Source organism: Brassica napus, chromosome A3, assembly GCF_020379485.1.
Source record: "Brassica napus cultivar Da-Ae chromosome A3, Da-Ae, whole genome shotgun sequence".
NCBI lineage: Eukaryota > Viridiplantae > Streptophyta > Magnoliopsida > Brassicales > Brassicaceae > Brassica > Brassica napus.
In genome coordinates, this window is record NC_063436.1 from 15,886,386 (window position 1) to 15,906,420 (window position 20,035).

The following is a 20,035-nucleotide window of genomic DNA, read 5'->3' on the forward strand; positions in this document are numbered from 1 at the left end:
GTCTCTGGGAGGTATTTCTTTAAATGATTCTTCATGTCTCATGAGTTGTTCATTTACATAGCTAGTGATAAGTTTGTCTAAACCTTCCATGTATGAAAATTTTGTTTTATTGTTACTATAAAACTCTAAAAGGAAAAGTTCTGAAACTTCAATATAAGATGAAAACTGCAAACAATTCAGATTCAATAAATGAAAAGAAAAAGAGGGAAAGACATGTTTAGAAGATGAAGATGGCAGCACCACTTGAAGGCTTGGAGGCAAAGAGGTAAAGCTCCATATCTTCTTCCTTTACAACTCCTTTCTCTATCCTCTTCTTGTAGTACTTCTCCTGAAATACAACAATTGCATTAGTTCCCTCTCAAAATTACAACACTATTGTCCTAATAAACTTAATTACCTTAACCACAGAGATGAACTGAGAGACACCAGATTCTTTAACCAAGGCCACAGCACAACCGCCCCATCCAGCTCCGGTCAGTCTTGCTCCAAGTGCTCCATTCTCCCTGCTTACTTGAACCAGTTCTTCTAGCTCCGGGCAACTGCAAGATTTCATCAAGTTCATATAATCATTTTCACTCCCATTGGTTTCAAAGTTAACACTTATTCTTAAAATGTTATGCACCTGCACTCGTATAGCACACTGCAGCTGTAATGGCTCCCGTTCATGAGATCACCAAGTTTCTTTAACTTTTCTTCGTCGCTGCAACAGTTGATGTCTCAAGGTCTTTAGGTAGGCTCAAAACAAAGATTTATTCAAAAGTTTGATAGTGACCTTAAGTTTGAATAGACAGTGTCCTTGAAACCATGAACTCTCCGGGCTTCGGAGTAAACATGTGCAGCTCGCTATTGATGATTGTAAGGAGAGATTACTGTTAAGACTTTGGGAAAGAAACATCATCAATAGGTTTTTTATACATTTATATACCTGGTGCAGCTTAAAATGCGTAGCAGCGTTAAGTACAGCTAAAGATGTAGGATCATTGTTCAAGATTGATGGTAACTTCTCCTCGCCGATTTTCTCAATCTCCTCGGGGGTATATGGTTCTTCTTTCAGATACTCCTGCATCATATACATAAAGATCATAGCTAACTAAAAATAACAAAGTCTGTTTTAGCAAGAGAATCATTGTTAGAGTGTACCTTAACAGCTAGAAGAGGATCAGAGGAGCCATGATCACCAGAAAATGACACACATAAACCCTCCACATCAGAAAGAGTCTTAACTTTTAATATGGCTTCTTTTGGTTCCACTCCAAGCTTAATGCCAAGTATGATCTACAAACTCCACATGCTCGAGAGAATCATGTATAGTCCATAGCAAACAAAGTTAATTGTAAGTTATGCTATGACTTATCGAGGCAAGTCGACATTCAACGACCCTTTTATTGAAGTTCTTAGCAGCTGTGACCGCCTTTTGAGACTCTGCAAGAGAATGTGCAACTACAAAACTTCCACAATCAGGGAGTTTCACATCAGTTGCACGTACTGGGTTGAAGTCAATAAGCTTGGCAAAACCAGGTTTAGCCATAATAGAGATTGCCTGTTGCAATAAATGGAATTTAATAAAGCAGAAACAGAGATAATTCTAGGTGCAGTGATGGTAGTGAGTCACCTGATCCATCCCACCAGATTGTGTCCCAATGTGCTGTTCACATTCACTTGTAAACTGTGCAAGTTCTTTCTGAAAACAAAGGATACAGAGAGGAGAACTTGGCCAAGTGAACAATCAACAAGAGAGGCTTCTTTCATCAGAGCATGACTGAGTAATACCTTTTCAAAGTTCTGACCAAAGACAGCCATAATAGCAATTGTTGATGAGCAGACAAAGGCAGCAGAACTTGACAAACCAGAACCTGAATTAAAAGAAAAAAGAACTCAAGTTCAAATACTTGAGGCTAACATGATAAGCATATATGTTGGGAACTAGATAGACCTGTGGGAACAACCCCATCAACAATCACATCAAGTCCAACAGGTGAACCAATGTTCACCCCTTTTGACTTTGCATACTCATGGAACCCTTTATACCTGTAAGAATAGAACATCATAGATCTCTTAGTTAATACTAATGGAAAATTGTTAAATTTAGATTTATCATGTACTTCCAACTTAAAGCCAATTGACGATAAGTATATTAGCCTCTATTCATTATATATTAATATTTTTCCAACTACCGATGTGACATTTTTATTCATTCAATAACAAAACAGATGAGATCCCCCTTACGCGCAAATGAAGTAATGACCCCATTTGTGATTCTTCAAGTCAATCTCCTGCAAAGGTTGACGTAAATGACAAGGCACTATCGTTCCCAAACAGAGAAATAGAGAGCAACAAAACAAAGAGAAACCTGGTGAGGATCAGCAGGATAAGTACACATGGAGTACTTTCCATTAACATTTGCAATCCGGAGCTGACTTTGACCCTCACGTTTCCGGATAGCAACAATGGTGTCCTGACGAATAGCCATTGGTAGCACTGAGTATCCCTCATAGTCAACATGCTCTCCTATCAGATTCACTCTTCCTGAACACACACAAAAAAAACATCTCTTTCAGAAAAAAGTCAACGCTATCTAAGAGATCACTTGACGACAAAGCTACAGAATCAAACACATGTTCTGTACCGGGAGAGCGAGCGAAGAGTTGGGGAGTAGCACCGAAGAGTTGGTTGAATTTGGCAGTCAAAACATGGAATCTTGTCTTAGCTTCTTGGAGCTGAGATCCTTCCCCGTAGACAGACTCAAGGGACGAGAAGATAGGGACTGTAACTTCTTCCTGTTTCGCCATGTCCTGTAGTCTCTCTAACGAATGTGTCTTCCAAGCTCCCTTTCTCTCTCATTGTCTTTGTTCACAGTTGTCAGGAAATGTCTTCTTCTTCTTCCCTTGGGCCATCGTTAAATTTAATATACACTAGTGAAGATACACGTGGGTTTATATTTTAGATTTTTCAAACAAAAAAATCCTTTATTTTTGTATCAATATATTTGGATAATATAAATATTGGAAAACGATCGGAATTAAATCTTTTTTCCAACGATTATACATTCTTTTATTATGCAAAGTTCGATGCGTTTATAAAAATGTAGGAACTTTTACGAAGGCATTGTCAAAATAGTCAATACGAAAAAAAAATTGAGATGTAACAGCCAGAAAATTATGGGAGTTTACAGTGAAAACAAATATATAAAAGACAACAAAAGTATAGCCTAATCGCAGGAGAGGGAATAAGATGACAAATATGGAACTAATGATTTGATTACTTGGTTTACAAGACATCTACCAATGAGTTATCAGAACAGTGGCTACTTCATACTCTTCCTTTGTAGATCTCTTAGCCTTTAAGGAGAGAGTTGTCAATTAAAGCAGCACGAGTAGCTTGGAACTGTATTGTATACTTACTTTGATGATCTCTTAGCTTCTCCGTCAGTTCTTGGGATGTGGGTCTCAGCTTTGCATCGCTGCCGTGCGGAGCAAACAAATATAGAAGAAACCCAAATTAATGTCACACCATTAGCCGTCTAATACGTAGAACATTTAAATCAAAGATTACATGTGCCAACAGTTCTCCATTAATACCTGAATGATGAAACGAATGGTTTCATACATTCATCAATCTTCTATTTCAGCATAACGGATTTGGAAAATCCGGCGCCCACGAAAATAGAAGGATCAAGAATAGGGAGGGAGGTCGCTCTCCTGGTGGCTCGAACCAATGTGTATCAAACTCATACCACAGCTAATTTTCATTTTTTTTTCCTGTTATGAAATCGTTAGATTTGAGGGGACAGTTAAAATTCAAAAATTTTAAATTAAAGTGAGCACACTTTATTGTGTTGATAAAAAAAAGACATGGTATTGTATTTTCACTTTAATCATTGATACATGTCTAATATGATGATGAAAATAAATTGTTCACTTTAATCATTGATACATGTCTAATATGATGATGAGAATGTAGAAAACCTTTGATTAATTGTTCTTCTAGCCCTCAATGCTAACTAGCTAGTTAGTTGGAATATGATGATGAGAATGTAGAAAACCTTTAATATTTTGTGATGAAAATAAAGTGAACAATGTATCAATGATTCAAGAATAGCTAGTTAGCATTGAGGGCTAGAAGAACAATTAATCAAAGGTTTTCTACATTCTCATCATCATATTCCAACGATCTTACATTCTTTTATTATGCAGGAACTTTTACTGAGGCATTGTGAAAACAGTCATAACGAAAACAGTTGAGATGTAACAACCAGAAAAGGAACGGGAGTTTTTTTTTTTTTTTTTCCGTCAAGGAAGATTCATTAATAATATATGGTTCCAGAACCATAAAATTCAGACATACAAACCATAGACAGGTGAAGGGGTCACCATCTCAAAAAACACAACTCCTAAGATCCTATAACCAGAAAAGGATCAAGAGAGACAACAGAACTAGACAGCTAATTAGAGGTTTCTGCTTTCATTAACAAAGAGTTCAAATAGCCATTCCGGATGTCCTCTGGCTACGTACGAGTTTACCAATCCAATCTTGGTAACACTTTGAGCAATGAAATATGCACCTCTATTGGCTTCTCTAGTAACAACCTCCAACTTCCATTCTTCTATCCCTTCTAATTCCCTTCTAATGCACCCGGTTTGAAATAGGAAAGAAGGCCAAGCTTCAGGTCGCAGTGCTGCTACAAAAAGTTCACTAAAATCTCCTGCAAAGGTTACTCTTGTCTGTCTTTGGCTTCTCATGCTTTCTATAGCCCACAAGACCACAGTCAACCTTGCTTCTTCCTTGTTCCTGCAGCCAGAGAATGCTCTTCTACTATGACATAAGACTACACCTCTCTCGTTCCTTAGAACCCATCCTCCTCCAACAAGACCATTTGATGTATCGTACTCAACTCCAATATTGCACTTATTCCAGCCATGTTCTGGCGGAGTCCATTTTTTCTTAGTGGTTATCTTGTTTGGATTTTCTTTTCTTTGCCATTCTTCCTCAACTATCTGAGCTGCAAACCACTCATCCGCGTCTTGCGTTGCCTTTTGGACTAGGTCAGTCGCACTGAAGCATCTACCTCCGAAGTTAACTTCATTCCTCCTCTTCCATAGGTGCCAAAGAATCCATGGCCACATTCTTTTCTGATCAGCCTCCACCCTCCTGTTATCGTTCAAGGCGAGCAAGGAGTTGAAGTTTGCATATACTGAGTCTGGGTCATAACCTCCTCGCGGGTGAGGTATATTTGAGTTGGCCCAGACCAGCCTTGCAAAGCTGCAATCAAAAAGCAGGTGATTTATTGATTCCACTTCTGCTCCACAGGTTTGACATCTCTTGTCGATCTTCATTCCTCTCTTGGTGATCAAGTCCGCTGTTGGGAGGGCTTCACTAATCGATTTCCAGATGAAGACTTTTATTTTTGGAACTGTTTGTAGCTTCCAAGTTCTTTCTTTCAACACATTAAGTGAGGGCCTCATGCTGGTTTCGGGTAAGTTGGTCTCTGTTTTTTCTTTTGAAGCAAGCCAATATGCCGATTTGACCGTAAATAGACCGCTTTTATTGAATTTCCAGGAGAAGAAATCTGGTCTATCTGCTACCGGTTGATTCTGAAGCAAGAGCTGTACATCGCCAGGAACGAAAATCTCAGAGGTACGCAGTACATTCCACCTTTTTGTTACCGGATCAATGAGTGAGCTTGCCATTAAGTTGACGTCGAAGGTTAAGTTTTTTATCCATGGAGCTCTCATTCCCTCCACTGGATCAGCAACCCATTTGTGAAGCCAGACGCTCGTGTTCTCTCCATTTCCCACTCTGTGCTGCAATCCTTTTTGCAAGAGTTCTCTTCCAAACAGCAAGCTCCTCCACGCGTATGATGGTCTCTCCCCCAGAGCCGCTGATAGGAACTCTCCATCATTGAAGTATCTACTTTTGAGGACACGTGCAAGTAGAGATTGCGGTTTGTGTAGGATTTTCCATGCTTGCTTCGCTAGCAAGGCTTGATTGAAACATTCTAAGTCCTTGAAACCCATTCCACCTAGCTGCTTGGGGAGACACAATTTTTCCCAAGAAACCCAATGAATCTTGCTTTTGTGCGAATCTGCTCCCCACCAAAAGTTTGCCATCAGACTGTTGAGCTTCGTGATGATCGTTTTTGGCAAGCGGAAGCAGGACATTGGGAAGACTGGGATTCCTCCTGCTGAAGATTTCAAGAGAACTTCTTTACCTCCTTGTGAGAGGTATTGAAGATACCATCCTTCTAGTTTGCCTTGTGTTTGATCTTTTATATAGGTTAGTAGGTCTACTTTTGATCCTGAGAAACACTCTGGCAACCCTAAATACTTGCTTGCTCCGCCCTGTTTGGTGATCCCCAAGGTGTTTTGAATCACCAATTTCTCAGTTTCTGGGACATTATCTCCAAAGGAAATGGAAGACTTTTGAAGGTTTATGTTCTGTCCCGTGGCATCACCGTAGAACTTCAAAATTCTCTGAAGGGCCAATGCTTGTTCCTGAGAAGCCTTGCACATGAAGAGGCTGTCGTCTGCAAACAACAGATGATGGATAGTAGGCCCTTGTCGAGAGAATTGCAACCCCTGAAACAAATCATTTCTTTCCACAACGTTTAGCAAGTGGGTCAAACCCTCCGTACAAAGAACGAAGAGGAAAGGTGATAGGGGGTCTCCCTGTCTGAGACCCCTTTGTGGTTTGATCAGGCCAAAGGGTTGATCGTTCAAGAGAACCGCGAAGGTAACAGAAGTGATGCACATCATGACCAGGTCGATCCATTTCTGATCAAACCCGAGTGCTCTCATTAAGCTTTGAAGGTAATTCCATTCGACGCGATCGAAAGCCTTGGACATATCGGTTTTCACAGCCATGGAGTCGTTGGAGATGGTGGGGTGCACTTTCAGGGCATGTACAGCCTCATGAGCTATGATGATGTTGTCGAAGATGTTTCGTTCACTCACAAAGGCTGATTGGTTAATAGAGACCAGAGAGTCGAGGAAAGGTTGCACTCTTTTAACCAAAATCTTGGACACCACCTTGTAGAGGACTGAGCAAAGGCTGATAGGTCTGAGGTCTGACATGTTCTCCGGGTTCGAAATTTTTGGTATCAAGCAGAGGTATGTGAAATTCCAGTCTTTAGGCATGATACTTGTCTCGAAAACTTCCTGAATTTCTCTTGTGATTTGAGTTCCGATGATGTCCCAATACTTTTGAAAGAAAGTCCCCGTCATGCCGTCCGGTCCCGGAGCGCTATCTCCTTTGATGGAGAAGATGGCCTCCTTCACTTCCTCTTTGGATACACTTTTGGTTAAAAGTCTATTCATTGAGGCTGTGACTTTGGGGGGAAAACTTTCAAATGCTGGATCATAGGATCTCGGGTTGGAGGTTTTGAATAATTCCGAGAAATATTCAATAGCTACTTCTGCTTTTGCTCCTTCAGAACGCTGCTCCTGATTGTGTTTATCCTTGAGTTTTGAAATGTAATTTCTGGATCTTCTGGTTTTGACTGAACCGTGAAAAAACTTGGAGCTTTTGTCTCCAAAAATTAACCATTTGTCTCGGCTCTTCTGTCTCCAGTGGGATTCTTCTTCTTTGTACGCAAGGAGTAGATCTTTTTGGACTGCGTTTATCATGAAACGACAAGGAAAACTTCTTGACTGAAACCATTCTAGTCTCTGTTGAAGTAATGAGATTTTGTCTTTCGCATTGAATGTCTTTTTCCTCTTCCAACGGCTCAAGACAGTTCGACATTTTCTAATTTTTTCACCAATGTTGAGATTCCTTCCCTCCCACGCTTTCTCGATCTCTTTTAATACTTCAGGTTGCTGAAGGAATCTCTTGTCAAAACGGAATTGGCCTTTGAAAGGTTCCTGCGAGGCGTAGAATCTGAGAAGAACCGGTCTGTGATCCGACCCTCTCTTTTCCAGGAAGGATTGATTGGAGCCCGGGAAGAGAGAATACCAATTTTTATTTCCGAAACTCCTATCCAGACAGCATTGAATCCACTTTTTCCATCTCCATCCTCCCCAAGTAAAACTATCACCCCTGCTGGTAAATTCTTCCATCTCGCAACAAAGCAGCATATCCGCAAAGGGTTTGAAGGAATCTTCAGCCCTTCTAGGACCACCAGACTTCTCTTCATTAGATAAGATTTCGTTAAAATCCCCTATTAGGCACCAGGGATCTTTTCGCGAGCAGCCCCATCTGGTTAGTCTCTCCCATACTATCTCACGACCATGATCAGAGGGTTCACCGTAGATACAAGACAAAAAAAAGGTGAACTCCCCATACTTAACCAGACAGTCTATAGCATTTTTATCCGAAAATTTTACATCCAAAGAAACATTTTTTTTCCAAAAAAGAGCTAGACCCCCACTCAATCCAACAGGATCAACAGTGAAAACGTTGTCATAGCCCAGCCAAACTTGTAAATCAACAACAGCATTCCGACAATTTTTTGTTTCCATTAAAAAAAGAATCTCCGGGAAAAGGTTTTGACGCATCTCCCGCAGTCGTTGAATTGTCAAGCCTTGAGGCCGCCCCAAGCCTTGACAATTCCAGCTCACAATGCTCATTAAGGACTGGGCGATCCCTCATTTGGGATCACCAGCAGGCATTGTTGCTTGTTCAGCGAGCATGCCTCTGCTCCTTGATCTGTCTTCTTCCTTTTCCTTGAGCCTATCTCCTCCTTTCCTTCTCTGCGCAGGTTGCCAGCAAGTTCCTTGGCAGGAGTCAGGGCTAGCTGGTTAGTCTGTCTTTGAGCTCTTGGAGGCCTCCTTCGCCCTTTAGCCTGCTTTCTTCCTGTCCCGGTAGGGTAAGGTTCCGAAGAACCAGCCCGAAACACCGTTGGACAGTCCAAATGAGAGGCATAGAAGCTTTCTTCTGAGTCATATGAAGGAACTAAGGTACCAGTGGGTGGAATTTTCTTTGATGGCGCTGAGAAGGAGTGAGCCCTCATTGAGGCAGCCATCAACTTGTTTGGATTGACATTCAGATCCCATTTGGTACGGTCAAGTTCCACGTTTCCATAGTCGAACACTGGACCTTTGCCTTTGTTGAGTTCTTGTGTTATTATCGGTGGCGCTTCAAGCCTCAGGATGGTTTTCTGAGAAACCGGGTTACTTTCTGCCTCCTTCACAGTTCTCTTGACTTTGTCGATCTTGATAGAAAGGTCTTCACCAGTCTCTGTGCTCAGGAATCTTCGCATCTCCTCAAGAACTTCTTTTGCAATTTTGGGTCTGCCTGTGAGAGGGTCCGTTCCAACTTGTTCTTCTTCTAGAACTCCGAAAAGAGGGTCACCATGGGTTAGGATTTTGGAAACTGAGTTTATGACCTCTAGTCTGTTTGCTCTTCTTGTCTTGGCTGCGTCTTGGCGCTTCTTGATCAGGAAAGGGCAGACTTGTTGCTCATGGTTGAGTCGCTTGCAATGGAAGCAGCGTTTCTGGAGTTTTTCATAATCAAAGTGGATTGTGTGAGTTGCTCCCCCTCCCATATCCAAGACTCTCGCCATTTTTAGGGGTTTAGCCACATTGAATCTCACCTGAACCCGAATGAAGTCTTGAGTTATGGGTTTCGAAGGATCGAAGGCAAGAACTTTGACCTCTCCTATCATTTCCCCGAGCGTCATGAGGGCCGGAGTCGTGTAGTAGTTCACCGGAATCTTGCTTATCCTAACCCAGAGAGGAATGTACTGGAGGTAGTCTTCAGGAGGGTTCTCAACCCATCTTTCTATCACCAGAGCCCATTCATTGAAGGTTTGGATACCTTTCTCCAGAACATCTTGGAGGTCATGTTCATGTTGAAAGATGAACTGGAATTTTTCTTGAGAGAGCGCTACACCTCTTACTCTCCCCTCTTTTTGCCATTTCCTAGGCATAGTGAGAATTAATCCTGACATTTTTTGACATTCTGGGTTGAGAAGTCTACCCATGATGCTCAGAGAGTTCTCTTCCGCCGAGCTGAAACCTGGAAGTTCCGGCATGGTGAAAGGGGCCTCTTCTTCTTGCTCATCTTCGAGCGACAGAGCCATCAATGCTCTATCCATTGCAACCGACATTTTGATTTCGGTTTAAACCTTTCTAGATCTCAGATTCAAATTGAATGCTCACCAACTAGCTTTGAATGTTCTTGGGAAGCAGGTGAGAAACACTCGAGGAGTTAAGACTGAGAAGCAAAATATACTAATAAAATAAGAAGTACTGAACTTTTATTTTAGAAAACGTGTGAGAACCCACTTGCTTGATCGATAAAGTCAACCGAAAACCCTCCCCGATGAAACTAGACTAAAGCCCACAAGGGGTTACTTGAGAGCACTTTCTCGCTCATCTCTCTGATATCTGGCCCGTTTTTAGGTGTATTTGTCAATGGCCAATGACCGTGTAAATCAGATGTCTAATGACCGTGTAACTATTACTCACAATGTCCAAGGCCATAAGGATACGCCGCCTCCAATCAAGTTTTGATGTCTTCCTCTGTAGTAGCTGGAAGAGGCTTCCACTGCAAATAGTAATCCAAATAAGTATGGTCATGAATTAGAGCTAAGGCTTGAGACTAAAGAGATGAGACTGGACCGTGGAAGGAGCTCTGACACCATACAGAGACGCTGAGGTGAAGTCACAGCTCCCATAAACAGCAAAACATTAGGATGTCTAAGTCTTTTCATCAACGCTACCTTCAAAACATGACTAATATTAGTAACTTAGAACTCTTAAATGTTGGTTCTACTAAAACCCACTTAAATTTGTTAAAACTATAGTCAGAGCAAATCATTATGGACAAGGATTTTAAAACAAAACCTCTTGTCTAAAAGATTGTATGGCCTCTTCTGAATATTCTACTTTTGAGAACACTTTCACAGCTACAACCTGCAGTGATATTAACAATTCTTACAAGATCAGATAACTTGTGAATGAATCAACATATGCATTTTCTACAATATCAAAAAAAATACTTACAGATCCAAACCAGAGACCACGACAAACAGTTCCACATGAACCTGTAAAGAAAATTACTAGTGCATGTTAGCAGAACAGAGACAGAATAGTTAGTAAAAATGTATGATGTTATAAAGGATATATTTGCATTCAAATAAGTTACTATGTTTAAGAGAATAACTTACCTTGTCCTATTTCTTCTCCAACTGTCAAATCATCCCATAAAATTTCATATTCCAAGCAATCACTATTTGTATCAACCTTGTTCATATCACTGTTGCTTATACTTTTGCAGCTACTGGAACTGCTTCTGTTGTTTGAATTTGGTGAAGAACACAAACTGATTCCCTTATTACTGCTAGTCTTACTATCAGAGGAACCACTTTCAAAGTTAACACCAGAACAGGGATTAATCTGGTGAGATTTATGTTCCTCATCACATCTGAACACCCCAAAAGGAGAATATATAAAACCCCCTCTTTTTATGCTGGCACCACTTGACGATGCATCGTCCCTTTGGTCAGAGAGAGCAGGACCAAAAACTCCCTCAGAGAGTGTGGCACCACTACTGTCACCTGCTCGCATTTTCGACATGACCTTGTTGCTCACCTTGCATGCCTGTGAGTTTAACACTAATCAAAATATACATCATCAAAATAAAAGGTGACATATATAATCCATACAAGCTAAGAAAATGGTACTAACCAAATCTGTTATCTTTGATGCTATAGCAACTTGTATAGGCTGATGAGAGTCAAGCCCAAGTTTCGATAAAACAGCTCCTTTGGAGTCCAAACCACGTTTTGATACGAAACTACTTACAGGGCTAGAGCTCTTTTCACCTTGTTTTGCCTTTAACTTTGCCAAAGAGATTGTTGGGTGCAAATACGGTGCTGACTTACTTGTGAGAGAAATTATGCCAACAAGAGAACCAGCATCATCGTAAAATGGGGAACATGTAGTGACAGCTGAAAATCTATGCCCTGATTTGCTCCTGACAGGAAACTCACCGGTCCAGCTCTCTCCATTGAAACAACGTTGAGCAATGTTCATTGCAAAGGCAGCATCCTGATCGTCTACCATAACATTAATTGGGTTCTGCCCAACTGCTTCTTCAGCAGTGTATCCAAATTGCTTTTCCGCCATGGCATTCCTGGAACCATGTCATGAATAAACAATATAGGAAGCCATAAGCCCCATTTGACAAGATCAAGCTTCTATTCTAGTAATAGTAATTGACTTAACTCACATCCAAAATCAAACTTGGAAGATCGCCACATCACATATATTATGAAACTTGAATAAACAATATGGGAAGTCATAAACCTCTTTTCACTAGATCAAACTACTACTCATTATTAGTAATGAGATTAACTCACACCTAAAAGCTATTTCAAGAACGGAATATTGCCGGATCAGTTATATATTGTTTCCTATAAGAGACATTTAATACTCACCTTTTAGCAAAAAAAAAAAAGACATTTAACACTCACCAAAAGATAATTCTCATTTTGAGATCGAAGGCATGAACTGATTGGCCCATCGACTGCACAATGTTCAAATACTGTTGATGGGTGAACTTCCCTGCCGATGGCTTTGTTTCTCCTCCTATTCCATCTCTTAGACTGATCGTATCCTGGATACGCCTCTCCTTCCGCAACGACTCGGCGCAGCTTTTCCTCAATACTAGAGCTCCCTCGCCGATGTTTCTCTTCTCTGAATGACCAAGCTCTGTGGATACGGCCTTGAGCCTACACATCTCCTGCTTTAGGCGTTCGTGACTCTCCTCGAGCTCTAGCATCTTCATTAGCAGCTCCTTCGTTGGTGGAGTCTCCATTGCGAAGTTGAAGCCGACCTTAAGGGGGGAGAGAGACAGAACACATCTCTGGTTGGATTTTTATTGGCTCTCAGACAATAAATACTAGTCAACAATTTAGTTGGTTAGACAGACAAAAACAAAAATTACAATCACTACACGTAAGTTAGTGATGCTGATCTAACCACCATGCATGCATGAACATTAACTTGCAGCTTACTAGTCTACTGTCATGCTATTATCTCTCTATCGTCATGCTATTATCTGTTTTTCACATGTACCCAATGGAATTTGAACTCTCGATATCTCAAATATGGCCAATGCATGTAGCCCAAAATATCAGCAACTAACTCCCACATTTTTAAAATTATAAAAATCATCATTCTTCTCTTGATGATATCATGTTCTTCATTAATAAATGCAAACTTGTTCGGGTAGCAGAATTTCCGTTTAGTTTTTTCATGACACCAAATAAAAGCCTTTGGTCTCCTTAGAATACTTCAATACTACAAATTCAAAAACTTACCATGAGAGGAAAACGAGTCATCCATTCAAAAGATCTTAAATCAGATTATATTGAGATTCCAAGAACATGATCAAAGTATCACTGATTCTTGTAAATTTTAAAAATCTTGAAAAAAAAAAAAATCTTCAAAAATTGTAAAATCTATAAAGAAAGGAAGAGTGGTTCTTGGAATTATGGATATAGGTTAATTGAAAAATTGTCCCTAATTGTAGTGGATAGTAACTGTAACAACAACAAAAAGAAGATGTAAACTAAAAAGGAAAAATTCCACAAAAATAATCCAACTAAATTTTTAAGCTTTTAATACTCATTTTTTTCTAGCCATTTTAATACCCAAAATAGTTATTTTGATCAATAAATTTAGTTTTAAAATTATACCCGTTTTAATACCAAGCTCATTTTAATCAAAAATGTTGATTGGTTTCAAACCAAATTAAAAAAAAAACTCTAAAATTTATAAACAAATCTTTTAAAAAAAAATTAATATAATTTTAAGTTTTAGGAGTAAAAATGACTAAAATTTTGGATAAAAGATAGAGATTATACTCATTACTTCCTACTATTTAAGATAAAAATAGTTAGTTTACAATATTTTTGTTACTAATTTACAAGTTAGAAGATTAGTATAAATGGGCCGAGATAGGGTTTAAGGTGGGTTTCATCTATTGGGGTTTAATGCAACTAACTGCTCTTTCGCTTGAATGATGAAATCGATTCTTCACTGAGACTTCTCTCTACCCCTGCGAATGGATTCCACTGATGACGATTTTGGCGAGCTGTACGTTGACGACAAAGCTCACGCGACTGCTTTCCTCGCCGGCGATGACGTATGCGAAGAATCGGAGCACACTCCGATTCTTCCCGGCGAGAACAAGGGTTTTGAAGTGACAGAAGAACCCGAATCGCGACTCGAAGCGAAGAAACTCGATGATGTGGATAAGGATTCGAGTCCGTGCGTCGACAACAACGCTTGTGCTGCGAATCGAACCGAGGCGAAGGAGGAGTCGGAGTACAGTGACAGTGACGATGATGACGATTTGAATATAGTGCTGAAAGAAGACGATTCGGTTGCTTGTGGATCGAACGCCAGCAATCAGAGACGGAGTGTTGGAAGCTGGGTGAGTGTTTATGTTTTAGGGTTTTGATTTGGTGGTGATCAGGGTTTTATCTAATTGAATCTTTGTGTGTGTTTGATGCGTTCTTGTCCAGTGCACAATGCCAAACAGTGGGATGGTGGTTAATGGACGCATGACGATGGAAGATATGAATCCGTCTCTAGGAATGCCTCAGTGTGGGTATAATAATTTCTCACATACTTGGTCAAGGTTAGTGTCAATGGTCAAGGCTGCCACTTTTGATTCTAGCTTTTGTTGGAAGTGATTGGTGAACAATGCTTTATCTTTTGTTCTCAGGGCAAATTTCCATGGGTTTGAGAAGAAGCCGTGGAGGAATCCTGGTGTGGATGTTAATGACTACTTTAATTTTGGGTTTAATGAGCAAAGCTGGAAGGATTATTGTAACCCTGGTGTAAGACATGTTTCGAATTCTTGATGTTATTATTTGTGGAAAGGGCGTATTTTGTTTGATTTTGATGAGTTTATTTCTGTTTTAGTTGAAAGGAAGAGCAATTGAGGTTGAAGGTGGGACTCTTGGACGCACACCATCTATGGATTTGCGTTATCCACGTGAATTAGACCCTGATGTGGTGATACAGGTCAGAGATTGAGTGATTCTTGTTTTGTTAAGTTTTTTTGTTGCCTGTATAGTTCATTGATGATGGAATGTGTGAAACCAGATCCCGGTGACTGCTGATGTTGAGGAGCTATCAAGCATGACACCTGTGGAAGCAGGGTCTCTCAGCAAACCATCAAATGGAGAATCTAGAAGCGAGGAGTTTCATTCAGATATCGGAGAAGATTTGCATTCGTCTGGTGATTCGATGAAAGAAGAGGTTTCTGTTGGGTGTGAAGACGAATATACTGGAAGTTTCAGAGGAGAGCAATCTACTCCAAAAGAGAATTGCCGCCGCAGGGAAGTAACACCTTGCGATAAGGAAGTTATTGAGGAGGAGAAAGAAGAGACTTGTTGGAGTTCAGATAAGGCGGATTCATCCTCAGTGGAAAGCGAATCATCTCATAGAGATCGCTTTCGTTTTAGCCCTACCTCTTCATATTCTGTTGGTAAAACTGAGGAATCCGAAGATCCTGGAACAGAATCATCAAAAGACGGTGCTATTGATGACCAACGTGAAGCCAGTACCCCACCACGACGAACTAGATTTGCGGAACATGAAGCAAACAGTACTAAATGCGTGGAAAGGAGTGATACAGGGCATTCTAGACACAGAAGATCTCACGAAGACTCAAGCAAAAGGCATTATGGGAGAGTTGACTATGAGGCAGATAGGAGAACAAAGCATGCAGATGCATCGCGTATACCAGATCGAGATCTTGGCAAGAAAGTGTGTTATGGACGTGGAAGATCATATCGTGATTCGAGCAGAAACTGGCAGAACAGACCATATTTTACTTTGGGAAAGGTTGGTACTGAAGGTAGAGGCCTTCCGCACTCAGATAGAGAAAAACGTCTTGGTCGTTCATATTCACCTGTGGATCTTGATCGAGATAGAGGGCAAAGGATAGGTTGGCGCAACAACAAAGAACCATCTCATGGCCGAGGCTTTGATCCTTCAAATGGTTACAAGTATGAAGCGGGTCTTAAAGAGTACACCTCACGTTCATCCTTCAATCCTAGCCAGAGAAATTCTCGAGTGAGTTTAAACAAAGAGGAGGATAGATATGGTAGGCAACATTGTGAAAGAAGATATGGCCGTGAAAGAAGTCCTGCCCGAGCCTATGAAAGCAACAAAGAGGATAGATACGGTAGGCAACACTGTGAAAGAAAATATAGCCGTGAAAGAAGCCCTGGCCTAGCCTATGAACGCAACAAAGAAAGAAGGCCTTATTATCAGGACCGTATTCCAATATCTGATATGGAATGTAGGTACCAGTTTGAGTACTGTTCTATAAATGGAAGACATAACCCCAATCAGAGTCGCGAGGATGAACCTTATTATGGAAGAAGGTGTGACTACGATTATGATTTCCCTCGTGGCAGATATGAAGATGAAGTTCAGAGGACAGAAAGTGGAATTCCATTTGAGCTTGCTTACAGGGAGATGCATTCTTTTGCTGAAGTGGGAAGGAGAGAATTTGAAAGATATGAAGAGGATTTCTCTGAAATAGATAGAAGACACCATTACACAACACTTGGTTGGCATCATGATAGGTTTGTCTCAGATAACGATGGTCACAATAAGTACAGAGTCCAAGGTGCTTGGCCTACGCCGTCTTTACCATTCAGAGATTCTTGGCAGACAAAAGGTTCGAGAGGTGATTCTTGGAGAGATGAGACCAGAGACTTCACAAAAAGGGAAGCAAATGACAGGCAGAATAATCTGTTGTATAAGGATGCACCAAGAGATGGTTGGACACGGAATCTTGTTCGTGGCGATAATGTGAGCATACAAGACAGACTAAGGTATGATGATGATGATGATAATTGGGTTCGTCGTGATAAAAGGAGGTATCAGTTGGGAGATTCAGTGAGAGAAATTGCTCATTCTGAGCATCCTTCATATACTGATGAGATGTTAGTCACCAACATAGGAGTGTCAGCACATGATCGAATCTCCATCAAACAAAGACCTGGATATTTTATGAGCCATGTTCATGAAACTGTTGAAAGACATCAAAGATCCAAAAAGCTGAGAAGAGATGGGAATGCTTTCATCAAGTGTCAGGATCCGATTGACTCAACTGGTAGACAAGGGAAGGTAAAAGAATAATGAAACCGCAGTCAATACATATTTTTATCAAATATAAGTCATGCTCTAATGTTTTAATTTGTAAGATTAAATATCAGTTTGTGTGGAATGAATAACATGACCTTTCTCATGTGATCTTTTTTGTGTGTTTCAGCTCGCTAACCAATCAAGAATAAGATTCTCCAACGGCAGAGATACAACAGAACAGCAAGGCCGTCAGAAACCAAGAAAAGTAATGGGCAAAGGAAACGAGAAAGCTGTTGTGAAGATTAAAGGTTTGATTGAGAAAGAGGAAGGTGAGATCATTCAAGAAGAAGAGAGGAAGGTGACAGGGACTGGAATAGACGAGGAACGTATACAAGAGAGCATTAAGAAGATGGAGAGACGAAGAGAGAGGTTCAAGGAACCCGAATTGGTAGCAGCCAAATTTCATTTTCAAACCGAGCAGGAAGCCAAAACCGATGTTACCAATCAAGTGAGACCGGTTAGGAAGAGGCGATGGTGTGCAAGCTAGCAAGCAAAATATCAAATTGGTTTTGGCTATTCGAAGTTAAATACAATTACGGTGTATCAGTGGTTGGACTTGGATTTTTCAAGGTTATTTAGCATTTGTTTTGTTTTGTTCTACGGCATAGTTTGACCATAAAAATTGTTTAGTATGTGAAACCAAATAAATCAAAATGATGTAGCAAAGATTGAACCGGTGATATTGTGAATTAGATATTTGTAATAGTAAGTATTTTCTAAATATCAATTTTGATAACCGGCTCGCTTGATAACCGGTTTACCAGACCAGTTATTGACCAAGTTTTTTGGTTAGAAGTAAATAATAAAATTGGAAGCGTCTCTGCAAATAATATTCGTCGAGTTTTGGTGAGGTGGAATCTCAGCCGTCCGATTAACACGCGGTTGATCTGAAGAATCTCTTCTACAGAGAGGAGAATTCAAACCAAGTTTCCATCGACGATAAAAAACGACCAATCTCATCACGGTTCCTGTCCTAAAAGAGGCTCTTTCTTCTTTCTAGCTTTCAAGGTGCGTTTTTTCTCTCTTAAATCTGCAATTTCGAAATTTTGGAATTTATATGAATTCACTTTAAGAGTCTTCGAATGTTTCTCTAGAAGGATCCGTATTGTTTTAATATGATTTTGATTTAATTGAGAAGTAGTGGATCTGCTATATCAGAAGTTACTAGTGAAGCTATTGACGAGATAGGGATCATTAATGATGTGTTATGTTTTTTGAGCTGTTGTGGACTATTCAATCTTATGCAGTTTTGATTTTTCCAACTTAAAATCGAACTTGCATTTGAAAGGCTTTGAATTTAAAATTTAAATTTTATTTTGTGGGTTTTGAATAGAAAAGTTGTATCAGTTGTTTGCTGTTGGCAATGGCGAGGATAAAGCCTCAGGCTCTTCTTAATCAAAGCAAGAAGAAGAAAGGTCCAAGTCGTATAAGTATCTCCACGATTGTCGTGTGTAATCTTGTAGTTGCTGTAGTCGTACTTTCCTTGGTCACTACTTATCGCCATTGGTCCCAGAGGTTTGTTTCTTTGATACACTTATGTTGTCATAAAGATTCTATTTTCTACTTCATTTTGCTTATAGCTAGAAACTTGCTATCTATAAAGGTTTAATATGATCTCGCAGGTCAAGAAACGCTATTGAAACCCAGAGTCAAAGATTTGAGGTACTGTCTTGAGAAGTTTTTTTCAATGCTTGTGCTTTTTTGTTTGGATTGCAATGATCTGACTTTGTGTTTGTGTGTTCAGGACACAAATGCTGCTTCAGAACAAAAGAGTTACGATCTTCCTGGTTATGCCGTATGTTAATCTTATCTCCATGTCTACTTTCTTATCTCTCTTGTTTAATAACTGTCTCTTTGTTTAAGTTTCTTGTATGCATTTTCATTGATGTCTTGCTTCTATCTCATGTAGGATATAAGCACATCAAAAGGTCTCATAACTGTGGAACTCTTTAAAGATGCTTCCCCTGAAGCTGTGGACCGGTTTCTAGATCTATGGTTAGTATCTGAATCTGTCTCTTCTCGCTCAAGCTAGGAAGAAAAGAATATTATATGTATTTGATTAAGCTAGCTCATGACTCGTTATTAAGTAGGACTCTTACATCTACCTTGATAGGTTTCGAGTAGCTTCAGTTTCTTCGTTGAATGACTTTGAACCTCAAGTCCTTATCATTCTTTACTCTGTGTTAGAAGTAATACATTTGAGTATTTGTTGCAGTCAAAAAGATCACTTCAAGGGAATGCCATTTCATCGAGTTATAAAAAACTACTTGGTACAAGCTGGTCACTCTCAGAGCTCCATACCTGTTGAAGAGTGGACATCTAAAGGAAAGCTCCGTGGTCGCCTTAACACTAGGTAATTTGCTTTAAAAGTAAACTCTTCATCATCTCTCTTTGGTTTAAGATTCAAACTAAAACCGTTGTGCTGTTATTCAGCCCAAAACATGAGGCATTCATGTTGGGGACACCAAAAACCAAAGGGAACAACAACAACAAGGACTTCGAGCTTCTCATCACAACGGCACCAATCCCGGATCTGAATGATCAACTTATAGTCTTTGGAAGAGTTCTTAAGGGAGAGGATGTAGTACAGGTTTGATCATCCAACAAAACACACACACTCTCATCTTCTGAACTTTTATGGTTTTGTCTTATTGTTTAATGTGTTTTAACGGTTACAGGAGATTGAGGAAGTGGATACAGATGAGCATTACCAGCCAAAATCGCAAATAGGGATCATTAGCGTTATACTGAAACGAGAACTATGAAATGCTCTGTAAATGAGGTCCATCTTCATGCTCACTGTTTGTCTAAATCCTCTTCTGAGGTTTTGTTTTTTTACTGATTATTTCCTTCTGTTTTGTAATTTTATTTGATCTTTTCGAGGAAATATAATCTTTGTTTTAAGTTCATATACTTCT

At 40.0% G+C, this 20,035-nt stretch overlaps 6 protein-coding genes across 9 annotated transcripts; 2 read left to right on the forward strand and 4 right to left on the reverse strand.

Moving 5' to 3' along the window:
• Window positions 1-91: 91 nt before the first annotated feature.
• On the reverse strand, window positions 92-3,222 carry LOC106439085 (galactokinase-like). Its single transcript, XM_048776308.1, has 13 exons — window positions 2,627-3,222; window positions 2,351-2,526; window positions 2,227-2,273; window positions 1,934-2,028; window positions 1,771-1,853; window positions 1,613-1,681; window positions 1,355-1,540; window positions 1,141-1,275; window positions 926-1,060; window positions 773-843; window positions 623-700; window positions 398-539; window positions 92-328 (listed from the first exon to the last, which is right to left on the reverse strand). Exons 1-13 carry the CDS (start codon window positions 2,787-2,789, stop codon window positions 218-220), a joined length of 1,491 nt encoding a protein of 496 aa, XP_048632265.1. The 5' UTR covers window positions 2,790-3,222; the 3' UTR covers window positions 92-217.
• A 1,223-nt stretch (window positions 3,223-4,445) lies between these two features.
• Window positions 4,446-8,054, reverse strand: LOC125607167. Its single transcript, XM_048777001.1, has one exon. The coding sequence runs from the start codon at window positions 8,052-8,054 to the stop codon at window positions 4,446-4,448; it is 3,609 nt and encodes a 1,202-aa protein (XP_048632958.1).
• Window positions 8,055-8,563: 509 nt separating this feature from the next.
• On the reverse strand, window positions 8,564-10,045 carry LOC125607168. Its single transcript, XM_048777002.1, has one exon. It carries the CDS (start codon window positions 10,043-10,045, stop codon window positions 8,564-8,566), a length of 1,482 nt encoding a protein of 493 aa, XP_048632959.1.
• Window positions 10,046-10,344: 299 nt separating this feature from the next.
• Window positions 10,345-13,724, reverse strand: LOC106443919. Its single transcript, XM_048776310.1, is given in 5 exon segments — window positions 10,345-10,660; window positions 10,785-10,853; window positions 10,944-10,984; window positions 11,108-12,075; window positions 12,416-13,724. Coding segments are annotated over 5 exon segments (1,569 nt in total). The 5' UTR covers window positions 12,760-13,724; the 3' UTR covers window positions 10,345-10,513.
• A 208-nt stretch (window positions 13,725-13,932) lies between these two features.
• Window positions 13,933-17,838, forward strand: LOC106439084 (FIP1[III]-like protein). Of its 2 annotated transcripts, none has more exons than XM_048776307.1 (6): window positions 13,933-14,382; window positions 14,474-14,589; window positions 14,677-14,794; window positions 14,880-14,978; window positions 15,060-17,099; window positions 17,245-17,838. In XM_048776307.1, the coding sequence occupies exons 1-6, from the start codon at window positions 14,011-14,013 to the stop codon at window positions 17,602-17,604; spliced, it is 3,105 nt and encodes a 1,034-aa protein (XP_048632264.1). In that variant the 5' UTR covers window positions 13,933-14,010; the 3' UTR covers window positions 17,605-17,838. The 2 variants fall into 2 exon arrangements, with proteins under 2 accessions (XP_048632264.1, XP_013735894.2); XM_013880440.3 differs by having other exon boundaries at window positions 14,677-14,791; window positions 14,877-14,978.
• A 119-nt stretch (window positions 17,839-17,957) lies between these two features.
• Window positions 17,958-20,026, forward strand: LOC106439081 (peptidyl-prolyl cis-trans isomerase CYP21-4). Of its 3 annotated transcripts, none has more exons than XM_013880436.3 (8): window positions 17,958-18,125; window positions 18,456-18,632; window positions 18,740-18,779; window positions 18,862-18,912; window positions 19,027-19,112; window positions 19,333-19,470; window positions 19,551-19,707; window positions 19,796-20,026. In XM_013880436.3, exons 2-8 carry the CDS (start codon window positions 18,481-18,483, stop codon window positions 19,880-19,882), a joined length of 711 nt encoding a protein of 236 aa, XP_013735890.1. In that variant the 5' UTR covers window positions 17,958-18,125; window positions 18,456-18,480; the 3' UTR covers window positions 19,883-20,026. The 3 variants fall into 3 exon arrangements, with proteins under 3 accessions (XP_013735890.1, XP_013735892.1, XP_013735889.1); XM_013880438.3 differs by having other exon boundaries at window positions 18,465-18,632; XM_013880435.3 differs by having other exon boundaries at window positions 17,970-18,125; window positions 18,451-18,632.
• The last annotated feature ends 9 nt before the right edge of the window (window positions 20,027-20,035 follow it).

Coding starts and splice junctions, on each gene's coding strand:
- LOC125607168 (XM_048777002.1), bottom strand. CDS start 10,045: ATGTCGGTTGCAATGGATAGAGCATTGATGGCTCTGTCGCTCGAAGAT.
- LOC125607167 (XM_048777001.1), bottom strand. CDS start 8,054: ATGGAAGAATTTACCAGCAGGGGTGATAGTTTTACTTGGGGAGGATGG.
- LOC106439081 (XM_013880436.3), top strand. CDS start 18,481: ATGGCGAGGATAAAGCCTCAGGCTCTTCTTAATCAAAGCAAGAAGAAG. Junction 18,633..18,739: donor TATCGCCATTGGTCCCAGAG/GTTTGTTTCTTT, acceptor ATGATCTCGCAG/GTCAAGAAACGCTATTGAAA. Junction 18,780..18,861: donor CCCAGAGTCAAAGATTTGAG/GTACTGTCTTGA, acceptor TTGTGTGTTCAG/GACACAAATGCTGCTTCAGA.
- LOC106439084 (XM_048776307.1), top strand. CDS start 14,011: ATGGATTCCACTGATGACGATTTTGGCGAGCTGTACGTTGACGACAAA. Junction 14,383..14,473: donor GACGGAGTGTTGGAAGCTGG/GTGAGTGTTTAT, acceptor GTTCTTGTCCAG/TGCACAATGCCAAACAGTGG. Junction 17,100..17,244: donor CAACTGGTAGACAAGGGAAG/GTAAAAGAATAA, acceptor TGTGTGTTTCAG/CTCGCTAACCAATCAAGAAT.
- LOC106439085 (XM_048776308.1), bottom strand. CDS start 2,789: ATGGCGAAACAGGAAGAAGTTACAGTCCCTATCTTCTCGTCCCTTGAG. Junction 2,527..2,626: donor ACTCTTCGCTCGCTCTCCCG/GTACAGAACATG, acceptor GTGTGTGTTCAG/GAAGAGTGAATCTGATAGGA. Junction 1,061..1,140: donor ATCCTCTTCTAGCTGTTAAG/GTACACTCTAAC, acceptor TATATGATGCAG/GAGTATCTGAAAGAAGAACC.